The sequence below is a fragment of the Vigna radiata genome, unplaced genomic scaffold (genome assembly GCF_000741045.1).
Source record: "Vigna radiata var. radiata cultivar VC1973A unplaced genomic scaffold, Vradiata_ver6 scaffold_137, whole genome shotgun sequence".
NCBI lineage: Eukaryota > Viridiplantae > Streptophyta > Magnoliopsida > Fabales > Fabaceae > Vigna > Vigna radiata.
Genome location: NW_014543260.1, coordinates 658,421 through 669,711, shown reverse-complemented (window position 1 = coordinate 669,711; position 11,291 = coordinate 658,421). Strand labels below are relative to the sequence as shown.

Below are 11,291 nucleotides of genomic sequence, written 5' to 3'. Positions count from 1 at the left end.
TATATATATATATATATATATATATATATATATATATATATATATATATATATATATTTGTGTGCACATTGCTTTGGTATAAGTGACAGCAGTCTGGTTATTTGTGTTTGCAGGATTGGAACTAGATAGTTCTTGACTGAGACCGAGAGTTGAAAGGAATATTTAGACATTTGAAGATTTCGTGCAAGGTGAACTGGACCGTAGCAGCAGGGGACTATACAACAGTGTTGCAGCATTGGACCGTAGCAGCTTAGTGGGCCGCAAGATTTAGGTCGTGATTTTTCTGCAGAGTTTGTTTTGTTTGTATTTTTTTCTTTTTCTTTGTATTTGATGGGCTTGTGTCAGCCCACTGCCACTGTTAGTCTTAGAATTTGTTTGTAAAAAGGCCATTATATAAAGTCCAAGTTTGGAAAAGTCCTTGGTGCTCTTTCAAATCTTGGCAACCTTTCTTGCTTGTTTTCTTTAAAATTTAGCATAGCTAGACATAGGAGTAGAATTTGATTGTCTTGCATGTGTGTGATTTTAACGAGTAGGTGTGACCTTGTCACATTAGAGTCCGAAAACGTTTTAAGGGTCTTAAAGTCCGATTGTTTTTGTTTGTGTGTCCTTTAATTTTAAAAGTAATTTTACTTTAAAGGGTATTTAGTCAGTAGCATAAGACAAATCTGGCTAGGCAAGATTTGGTACTTAAGCAATCCTAGTGATTCACCTCTCTTACCTAGGATTTGTCAAGTGTGAAATCTTTAAACTCTTTAGATTAGAAGAACTTTTAAGAACAAAGATGTCAAGTCATAGGTTTTCTAGGAGTAGTTATGTCAATTTTGACCATCCAAACACTTTCAAAAATATGATTGACATACTTGAAAAATCTAGCAAAAATAGTAATTTTTGGGAAATGGATACGATTGAGTGTGATATATATGATCAAGCTAATAGGGAAATTCCTTTCTTTGGTAGAGACACAAGTGCCTTAACCTACTTAGCTTGGGAAAAGAAAATTGAAGAAATACATCCAGTCATGTCTAAAATCAGTGATCCTTACGAGACATATCATGTTTTTTCTCGAGCAAATCAAAATTGCGTTCCTAGGGTATACATTTCCAAGTTTGAAAGGTATGCAAGAGAGTGGTGGGAAGAAAGAGAATATCATGTTACCATAGGTAGAAAATCTCCCATCAATGATTGGAATGAATAGAAAGGGTGTTTGAGAAAAAACATTTTACCTGCAAAGATTCAAAGAAATTTACAACTTATGAGAGAGTTTATTAGAGGAGGCAAGTCATTCATTCAAAATTTAAGTGGATTCTATCGTAGGGAAACAGAGTTTAGAGAAAAACTCATGAAGTTCTTGAATGAGGGAAGTAAAAGGAGATTTGAGAGAGAACATAGACAATTACAAGAAAGAATAGAGAGACAAGAGAGAAGAAAAGAGAGAAAACGAGAAGAAGAAAGACAAAGAGAGAGAAAGAGAGAACAAGAGAGAAAAGAAGAGGAAGAAAGAGTGAGAAGAGAAGAAGAAGAAAGAGAGAAAAAAGAAAAGGAAGAAAGAGAGAGAACAATACAAGAGAGAAGAGAACAAGAGAAAATAAGAGAGAAAGAAAGAAAGGAAGAGGAAGAGAAGGAAGAACTTGAAAAGAAAGACAGGGAAGAAAAGAAGAAAGAACAATGGAGGGCAACATCCCCTGCTCTTACAATAGAACACAAATTTTTAAGGGGAGGTTTTCTATCTTTTCACTTACCATTTGTTATTGAATGTTCTAATTCTATTTTTTCTTTCCAAAAAATTGCCATTAAACCTTTTCAAAAGTTGCAATCTTTAACACATGGCAATCAAAGACTTGAGTTAGAGATATCTTCCAAGTTATCACTTACTCAAGACAAAAATAAATTTTCAAAAGGAGTAAGGTTTCTTTTTATTCATAAACTTGAAAATTTCAAAGTTAGGAAACCTTCTTCTAGATATATTCCTTTATATATCTTATTGGGTCAAATAAAACTAATTAGAGATATGTTTGATGCTTATTGCAGATTAATATTTGATCCAGGAGGAACTTCTATGGAGTTTACAAAAATAAGTCCTCAGGCGAACCATCAGATTTGAGGACAAATCCTTTCCAAGAGGGAGGGGATGATACGCGGGGCCCAAGCCCAATGTCTTTAGTGTAGTCTTTCTTTTATGTACCTTGTATTGTGTTAGGCATGTGGGACTTCTAGTCCTATATATNTGATACGCGGGGCCCAAGCCCAATGTCTTTAGTGTAGTCTTTCTTTTATGTACCTTGTATTGTGTTAGGCATGTGGGACTTCTAGTCCTATATATAGCCATGCCTACACTTCTTGTACTTACTTTTGAGATTAATGAGAATTTGGTTTTCTAAATCAGAAAATAATTCTCCCTTGAAAGTCATTGGCTAGAGAGTCCAAAGACCTCTAGCCTCCTTCCAAAGCACACTTCACTATTTCATTGTTCCAATTACTCCACCGTGCTTCTCTCTCATCGTTACCAATTCCTCCACTCTGCTTCAGACACGCGTCACGAGTTTTCAAGCCACGCGTTCCTTCTTGAAGCCATATCAGCGTCATTCGTACTCCAGACGCATCACTTCTCATTTTCCACATACCACGAAACCTTCCTATGCTAGGGTTTCACTCTCAGCGTCTTCGAGAGCATTTCTCTCTCGACTCAGATCCACCATCGTTGCCTCTTTCCACCGGTAAAATCCATTTCTCTTCACGAATCACTTTATTTCTATTTCTAATTTATCTCGGAAAAATATAAATCTCCACTTTGTCTACCGTTATATTAAGTTGAAATTTTGATATATGATTACTGAGATATATTACTATAATTTGGCCACTCGGATTTGTAATTAGATGTATGTACTTAGAGCAATCAAATATGTATTTTAGAAAGAGTTTAAACACACTTGAATATTGTTATTGAGTTATATAAGTAAAATCTCAATCTCTACCTAGTCAACTATTATATTACACTGAAATTTAAATATGTAGTTCCTAAGATATATTGATTCACCTAGACCATTGGAGTTTTTAGATCTTTATAAAAATTATGTCATGTTTAAGGATATCAAAACCTAAATTTGGTTTCTGGACCACCAATGTAAAATTAAGCATTTTCACTTTGTTAACGGTTTGATTGAACCTAGAAATTTTACCATAGATTCTAGATATATTGTGAATTAATTTACCTGTTCAGATCTTCCATGTGAGACATGCACTAGGAACAAACTTTTATGTAATGTCATAACAATATAGATGGTTGACCCATAACCTTCGATTGGTAAAATTTATGTCGAGATTGTACTCGTTATAGGGAAGTTAAAATTTTAATAAGAGTATGATATCTGGTCAATAGGTTTATGTATATGGTATAAATTTTGGGTATTGACACAGTTTCGTGATGGAAATGGGTTATTACCAATTTATGAGTAATGAATGAATTTGATTGAGTTAGATGGATGAGATGATGTGATTCATTGATTTTGTGTAATACTAGATGAATATAAGGAATTATTAGTTATAAAATGAAGTTTAAAGTTTTTACTACCAAGAGTAGTGTAATTGGTTTTCACCATAACACCTTGAGTTATGCAGAGTGACTCAGGAGGCTTATGGAAGTAGGCAGAGAGCGGTCTGACCTTAAAGCTTCAGAAAGTAAAACATAGTATACTTGTAAAGCTTAAGGAAGCAAGTAGAGAACGGTCTGACCATAAGGCTTCGGAAGTAAGCATAATATACTTGTAAGGCTTATGAAAACAAGAAGGATGATTTTGAAAGAAGTCAGGAGATGGTATATTAATGGTCTCGGGATAATTGAGTGTATAAATTGTAGTAATACATGATTGAATTATATATTATGAGTAAGTTTAATGATTGTATGTTATGGTTAGTTTACTCTTATTTGTTTGTGCTATGACCATATAACTAGTATTATAGTGAGCAGATAATGTTACAAATGCAATTGGAAAGGCTTTGGAATGATAAGAGATATATTGCAAAAATCTTTCAGGTTTTCTTTTTTAAATTGTATCAAAAAAATATGTTGTGTAAAGACTTGTAAGTTTAATTTTGAACTTATGTTAAGTGGTGAAGACTATGTTATTTAAAACCGTACTTTTGTTGAATCGAAAGTTTGAAATATTGAGATCAAATATCAAATTCAAATTTTGTTTTATTACTCGTAATACCCTTAAAATATTTAGATTATTATAGGGGTGGCTCAATTGATTAGGCCTAGCCTATTTCTACATTTGTTAAGGGGTAACTCGTTTTGACCATCAGTCTAAGATGGTCTATCTTGATATTAAGACTGAATAGAGCCATCTCGACCTTTAGCCTGGGTCAGCCATATCGATTTTCGGCTCAAGCTAACTCGTCCCATATTACGACCTGAGCTAATTGGTTTCTACTTTTGGTCTTGGCCTATCCGTCTTAAACTTCAGTCCGAGTTGACCCTTTTTCAAACCTTCGATCCAAGAGAGACAATCTCAAATTTCATTCTGAAATGTTGTGTTAAACTTCGACCTAGGTCAGTCCGTCTTATACTAGAATTAATCTCACTTTAATCCTAATTCACTAGATAAAGAGTTTTGTTGGGGTATATTTTTTTTTTCTCCTTAATTAAGAACTCCCTAAAATGAATTTTTATTTATTTATTAGAATTGATCAATGAGTATGGATAAAGTTGACACTTATATTCATTTGCATTGGATACCATATATGAACATTGTCGGGAATCAAATTTTAAAAAGGTCACTAGTCGTTATCCTTGAGATGTGACAATTACGAGGAGTGATAGATTTTAGTGTTCAATTGGTTAACACCATACGTGTAGACCTTTCAACTTTTATACCATATAGACCTTTCAAATTTTGTCTTAATAGAAAAAGTCTAGGACGTTCTGCAGAAAACAATTATTGAGATAGGAAAAATCCAAATATGTCTAATTAATCTCTAGTAATGGAAGAAGGAAATGCAATAAGCTGTAATAAAAACAAAAGTAGTAGAAGAAGAAAAAAAAGAAACACCATTCAAAATTGGGAACTTCTTATCTGCCAACGTGACATGTTTAACATGAAATTGTCTCCATTATAGCTTAAGTGACTCCACTAATACAACTCCAAAATATAATTACTTATAATAAAAATATTACGCAAATCTTTTGGCCAGATTTACATTTGTCACTCATTTTATTTCCATTATGGTAATGTAGCCAAACTTTTCACTCTCATTAATAGACGTTTAACATGACTAAAAGCCGACAATGATTATTATGTAACAAAATTTAGAATTATTATCGGGTTATATATAGCGTCATTGAAGTTAACAATAAGTAATGTTAGCTAAACTGATATTATTGTGTCACTGAATTTTAAACTAATTTTTAATTTATAAGATTATTTATATGCCACTCCAAAAATTTTTTATTAGTAAACACAAATATATTAAAAGAAGCCATAGGATAGGGTTGTCTCAACTCAAAAAAAATACAAAGAAGGAAGTAAAAAAAGAAAATTACCATTATTAGAAATGTCTCTTCAACTAACAATTCTTAATCATACATATTGGTTTCCTACAAAATTACATGTATAAAGGAAAAGAACAAAACAATCTATGTTACTTCCTCCTCTTGATTCTCTTTTACCATTTGGAGATAATACATCATTTTCAAAACATGTACTGTGTAACAAGTAAAGAATATAAGTAAAACAATTATCATAGTCATGTATTTATTGAAACCTTAGTAGTATCTACCATTTTCTTCTCATAACTTGTGCTTTAGAAGTTCTATGTTCTTTTACTCCTAGAAAGACAAACATCAATGAGATATAAGCTCAATCATATAAGAGATTGACACCACTCTCTATCCAAAACCTTACACAAGATATACCAATCATGTTTACGTTTCCAACAACCTTTGATTCATCATTTATTAAAAAATTTAACGTAACAGATATCCTGATGGCTTTTCCTTACATCAACTTTAAACGTTAATTATTTTATAAACCATTTCTTACAATATCTATGATTACATATTTTTTTATATTATTTTTAACGATGATTGTTTTCTTCAATGCATCAATTAGAGAAAATAAGTGTCCTGCCAACAACCAAACAAAAAGTAAATAACTACAATTCCCACTCCAACAACCGTTCCAAATCAGTGAAGAAACTACAGCAAGTCCAAAATATGTGTTTCAACATTAAAAACCAAAAGCAAGTCCAAACAAATAACTCTTCTTTCAGACTTTTTCCAGTTAAAAAAACAATGGCGCAAATGCTATATAAAAAATTCAGAGATTGATCCAGATTATTGAAGAAACAGGCAGAAAAGAAGAAAAAAGAAAGAAAGATAATGTAGGGATCAGAGAAAGGAAAATAAAAAATAAAAAAAAGTGATCAGTAATGCATATACCTGTATATATAGATGTGAGGTGTTTGAGAAATCTAAAAATAAATCTTGTTTTAGAACCTTTAAAACAAATCTGAAAAAAAAATTTGTATAGATATAGTTTTATTAAATTAATTGTGAAATTACGTATGCCAATAAAATTTAATTAAAATATTATTAGTGACTAATTTATTGGTATTAAAAGTGATATTTAATGAGTTAATAACTCTTTTCAGTAAATTAATCATAATTTTTTTAGAAAAAAAATATTGGTTACTATTCTATTATCTCACTAATCAATTTCTATTTATCTTTATTTTTTCACTCCGTAAGTTTTGATCTAGTGATTCTATTCCTTGACTCTTGTATTTTTCTTGAACATTGTTTTAATAGTTCGGCTAATATATTACTCAATATTTATTAATTTATTCTCATGTTTTATGTATTGTACATATGTCTCACTCTACGGAATTCAAGTAAAAGAAGGAGGTAGTTTCACACTTTTTTCTTTTCAATACGACAATGTGTCATATCGAGTAAAAGGTTAAATATAAAAATTCAAAACTTTTTGTACTGTTATTCACTAATATGAAGCTTAATATTAGTAGAAAATGATCCTACTAAAATCATTATAATATAAAGTTTTCGAAAGATAAATATTCTAAATATTTTTTTCATCAAATTATATTCAAATATTACGCAATGGAGAGAAACATGTAAGAAGAAGGATAATTTATTCTAGAGATTTGGATAGAGTTTTCTTTTTTTGTTACAAATTTTTAATGTTATTTTTTCTATAAATAAATTAGCTAACAAAGATAGTAAACATTGGAGAAATCCCAGTACTATGTTGAAGAGTCAATAAATAATAAATAAACATATTAAATGAAATTTGAGTTATATAAAAAGTGTGTAATTATAGTTTATTTTTCACTTGTAAAATATCGATTAATCAATGCAACAAGTGGGTAAGTAGGAACAATGTGCATCATTATAATGGCAATAAAATGTTGGTACTTTACAATGATACGTGATGATGTGAGATTGCATTGTTTAGTACTTTTAGTCACGACGACTGATTGATTCTTTGTTTATAAAAAAAAAAATTATTGAAATTTTCATCTTATAAAGATTCTTACAAAATCACCTAATTCAATAAATAGAAAAGCACAAAACATGAAAGATTCTACACAAATCATAAGTACTCCTTAATATTCATATGCATCACACTGAACAGTTTTAGGCATAATAATGCAACACATTGACAAGTTTATTCCACCCAAAGGAAGGATCTAAATAACCATATCCTTCTCCTCAAACTTCACACAAATATATTATTATTATTATTATTATTATTATTATTCAGATAAGCACTCAACCTAAGGCCAAGGTCATTATTTCTTTTTTTTTTTTTCTTTTTTAATTTTATGCATAACATTCTGGAGCTATGCCTTGAGGTGAGCATCAAAATCCACAGTGCATTTGTAGAGGTACTCAATGTAGCCATATGGAGGATGAACTTGTTCACTAAGCCTCTCATATTCAACAGTCCATTTGATATTAGCACCACCATTCTCCTTATCACTTGTTTCAAATACAAGGTTGAGGAACTTGAACTGTTTCGCCACGTCTCCACCGAAGAGCTTGAAGGTGATTATTTTCTTTGCTTCATCGTACTCCACACTCTCCTGACACGTGTTAACCTTACCATCTGTTCTTTTTCAACCAAAACAAGGTAAAATCATATTTATAAATTATTTTACTTTTTAAAAATAAGGTAACAAAACAGATAAAATTTATTACCTATGATATAAGTCCAGTGTTTAATGGCCTCATTGTGGTGCCAGTCTTGACCATGATGCAGCTTGGCTTGGTGAATTCTATCAGTAAGGTTTTGAACCTCATGGAGTTGCGTTGCAAAGATGTTGTACCACTTTGCAGCAGTTGCATGAACCCCTATTTCAATGCTGATTCTACCATCAAGAGACATGATTATCAACAAAGAAGCACAGAACTATATGAGATATGATGCATTATATTGCCACCCCATATCCTCTCTTATATAGCAACAACACTTACCTGCCCATAATAATCAAATAATTAATTAAATTTTGGGGTCCATTTCGATACCCTACCATAAACAAAATACCTAATCAGATTTTCTCGGAAAACAAATCTATCTAATACCATATATCTATTATTGTTATTATTTTATTTATATTATACCAATTATTATCTTCTTGTGTGTATAATGTTTCCCGCTCAAAACAATTCTATTTGTTTCAGTGATACGTTGAAGCATATCTCTCTGAGGCTGTTCCATATGAAAAACAATGAGGCAGTTGTTCACGGTCTTTTCATTCAGAAGTTAATGGGTGATAGTGAGTCATTATTGTCATCTATTATTAACTACTTTGATAAATTAAAATGGTTTTTGGACATGTTTTATAAATGGTGTCTTACAGAACCTGCTCTGATTTTTAAATCCTGGATTTTTATTTTTTTTTTTACATTTTATATAAAATATGCCTTCACATATAACGTGCTTTCGAATTCTTAAAGGTGAGTAGGGGTTAATTCTTAATGATTTTTGTTGAACATTTCGTATCAAACAGAAATAAGGTAAATTATAGAATATAAATACTCAAAATCTTTCTTTGCTAAGCAGATTTCGAAAGTTGACTTTTTGTTTAAACTCACTACTTTAATTTAGTAAGCACAAGTACACGAAAGAGTTTTTGGATGGATTATTTTGAACATTACGTGCCGATTTTACAATCAAAACATAAAAATGGTAATTTTTTTTTTTTGTCTTCGGTTATAAATTAAACATAAAGCTCTGTTATGTTTCAATTCTCTAAAACTAAAACATAAAACTATAAATAAATAATAAAAAAAAAAAAGTGAACTTAGTTTCTTTTTCATAGTAAACAAAACCTAAATTCTGTCTGATTTAGAAAAATGATTTTAATTTTAAAAGTATTATGCTTCAATTATAACCATTATCGAAACCTAATTAATACTTGTAAAATTAAATAATATTTTAAATTAGAAAATATATTAGATTTCAGTTATTATCATCATTAAAGTGTAATACTCTTAAAATTAAATATTATTATTATATCAGATGAGTATTAGATTTCAATTATCACTAAAATTAAAGTCTAATACCCCTTTATGTTTCAGTTTTGGATATATAACTAAAGCTTAGTGTAAATGTTTTTTTAAATAATTTATTTTTTATTTTTTTTCTTCCTACATATTAAACATGTACAAAATATCACAAAATCAACACAAACAACACAATATATTTGTTAAACCCAAAATCAACTAGAATCTGGATACAAGAATATTTTGTACTTATAACATATAAATGTGCTAAATACTATTTTTCATTTGTATTATGTATTTTGCACAAGTTAACCTTAAACACTTAATAGACTTATCGGGAATTGGTGTAAGATTCTTGAATTATGCTAGAGTTGTCAAAATGGGTCACAACCTGCGGATTAATCCGGCCCATCACGGGTTCAGACCGGGTTGGGTTTGAAAAAATTGTATTTTTTTTATGCTGGTCAAATTTCAATCCGGCTCATTTAAATCCAGCTCATGCAGGTTGAACCCTTGGTGGGCCTGATTGACCCACCAACCCACCTACCTACTTTTATTTTAATAAATTTAATTTTAATTTTATAAAAAGATATTTATTATTTTTTTTGCTTGAAAAAATTATTTATGATGCTAATTTTCAAATTTAATTAAACATCCATGTTGGAAGTGAAATTTGTTTAGATTTGAATTATAGAAAGTTTGTAATTTTTTTATTTAAAAAAATTGTAATTAAGTGGGTCAGTGAGCCAACCCGTTTACCCACCAACTCGTGGTGGGTTGAGCCGGGTTCTAATTTTTCTAGCTCGCTAATAAATGAGTCGGGTTGGATTGACTCACTAAGTGACTAACCCGTGGTGGGCCGGACCGAATCGAGCCGGGTTACCCATTTTGACAGTTCTAAATTCTGCACAAAATATAATAATTCCAATAAGTATATAAAAAGACAAAATTAAAAAGTATTTGATTCAATGCAATTATTACTTTTTATTAACTAGTTGTAATACAAACAGGAACAACAGTTGCCATCCACTGCATTACATATCACACTCATTAGTAAATTTGTTTATTACATTATTATATACCAACATAATTATAAATAATTGAGGAAAAAAAGAATAAAACAATTATAAATATAAAGACCAAAAACCAAACCTCTAGAGGGACAACCATGCAAACTTTTCTGTCTTAGTAGTTGATTTCTCTAACAACATACTATGTCCAATATTTGAAATATGATAAAGAGAATGTTTTAAGATACATATATATAACAAAGAAATTTAATATAATTGAGGTTCTTACCAATTTATTACTTCCAAGAAACCATATAGTATTGTTGTCTTCCAAGAAAATCACAAGTAGTTGTCAATGACGCTTAAATTGAAAATAACTTCATTGTTATACTTTAAAAATGATAAATTATAATTATAATTCAACAAACTACATTTTCGCAACAATATTAAAGAAAATATATTTGTTTCCTCCATTTAAATCATTTGGTAACGTATGTTTGGATGTCACTAAACTTATTGTTTTCATGAGTGAGTTGGGGGTCTATGAACCTATATACATCATTCAACTCTATTTTGTCACTAACACAAAACATATATAGGAACACAACATTTATTTGATATGAGTAACTAGATAAATTAATTAAATATAAAGAATGGTTTAGAGATATCAATTAATTAAATAAAAAAGGTTAGTATTTGTTCTTCTTTCCTTGACGGAAGTTTTAAGACACCTTGCTTATATAAGTATAGTAAGATAT

The 11,291-nt window shown here is 30.2% G+C and overlaps 1 protein-coding gene across 1 annotated transcript; it reads right to left on the bottom strand.

The window, feature by feature from the left end:
- Positions 1-7,599: 7,599 nt before the first annotated feature.
- On the bottom strand, positions 7,600-8,463 carry LOC106753537 (MLP-like protein 28). Its single transcript, XM_014635355.2, has 2 exons — positions 8,216-8,463; positions 7,600-8,123 (listed from the first exon to the last, which is right to left on the bottom strand). Exons 1-2 carry the CDS (start codon positions 8,400-8,402, stop codon positions 7,858-7,860), a joined length of 453 nt encoding a protein of 150 aa, XP_014490841.1. The 5' UTR covers positions 8,403-8,463; the 3' UTR covers positions 7,600-7,857.
- Between the last annotated feature and the right edge of the window lie 2,828 nt (positions 8,464-11,291).

Coding starts and splice junctions, on each gene's coding strand:
- LOC106753537 (XM_014635355.2), bottom strand. CDS start 8,402: ATGTCTCTTGATGGTAGAATCAGCATTGAAATAGGGGTTCATGCAACT. Junction 8,124..8,215: donor ACACTGGACTTATATCATAG/GTAATAAATTTT, acceptor GAAAAAGAACAG/ATGGTAAGGTTAACACGTGT.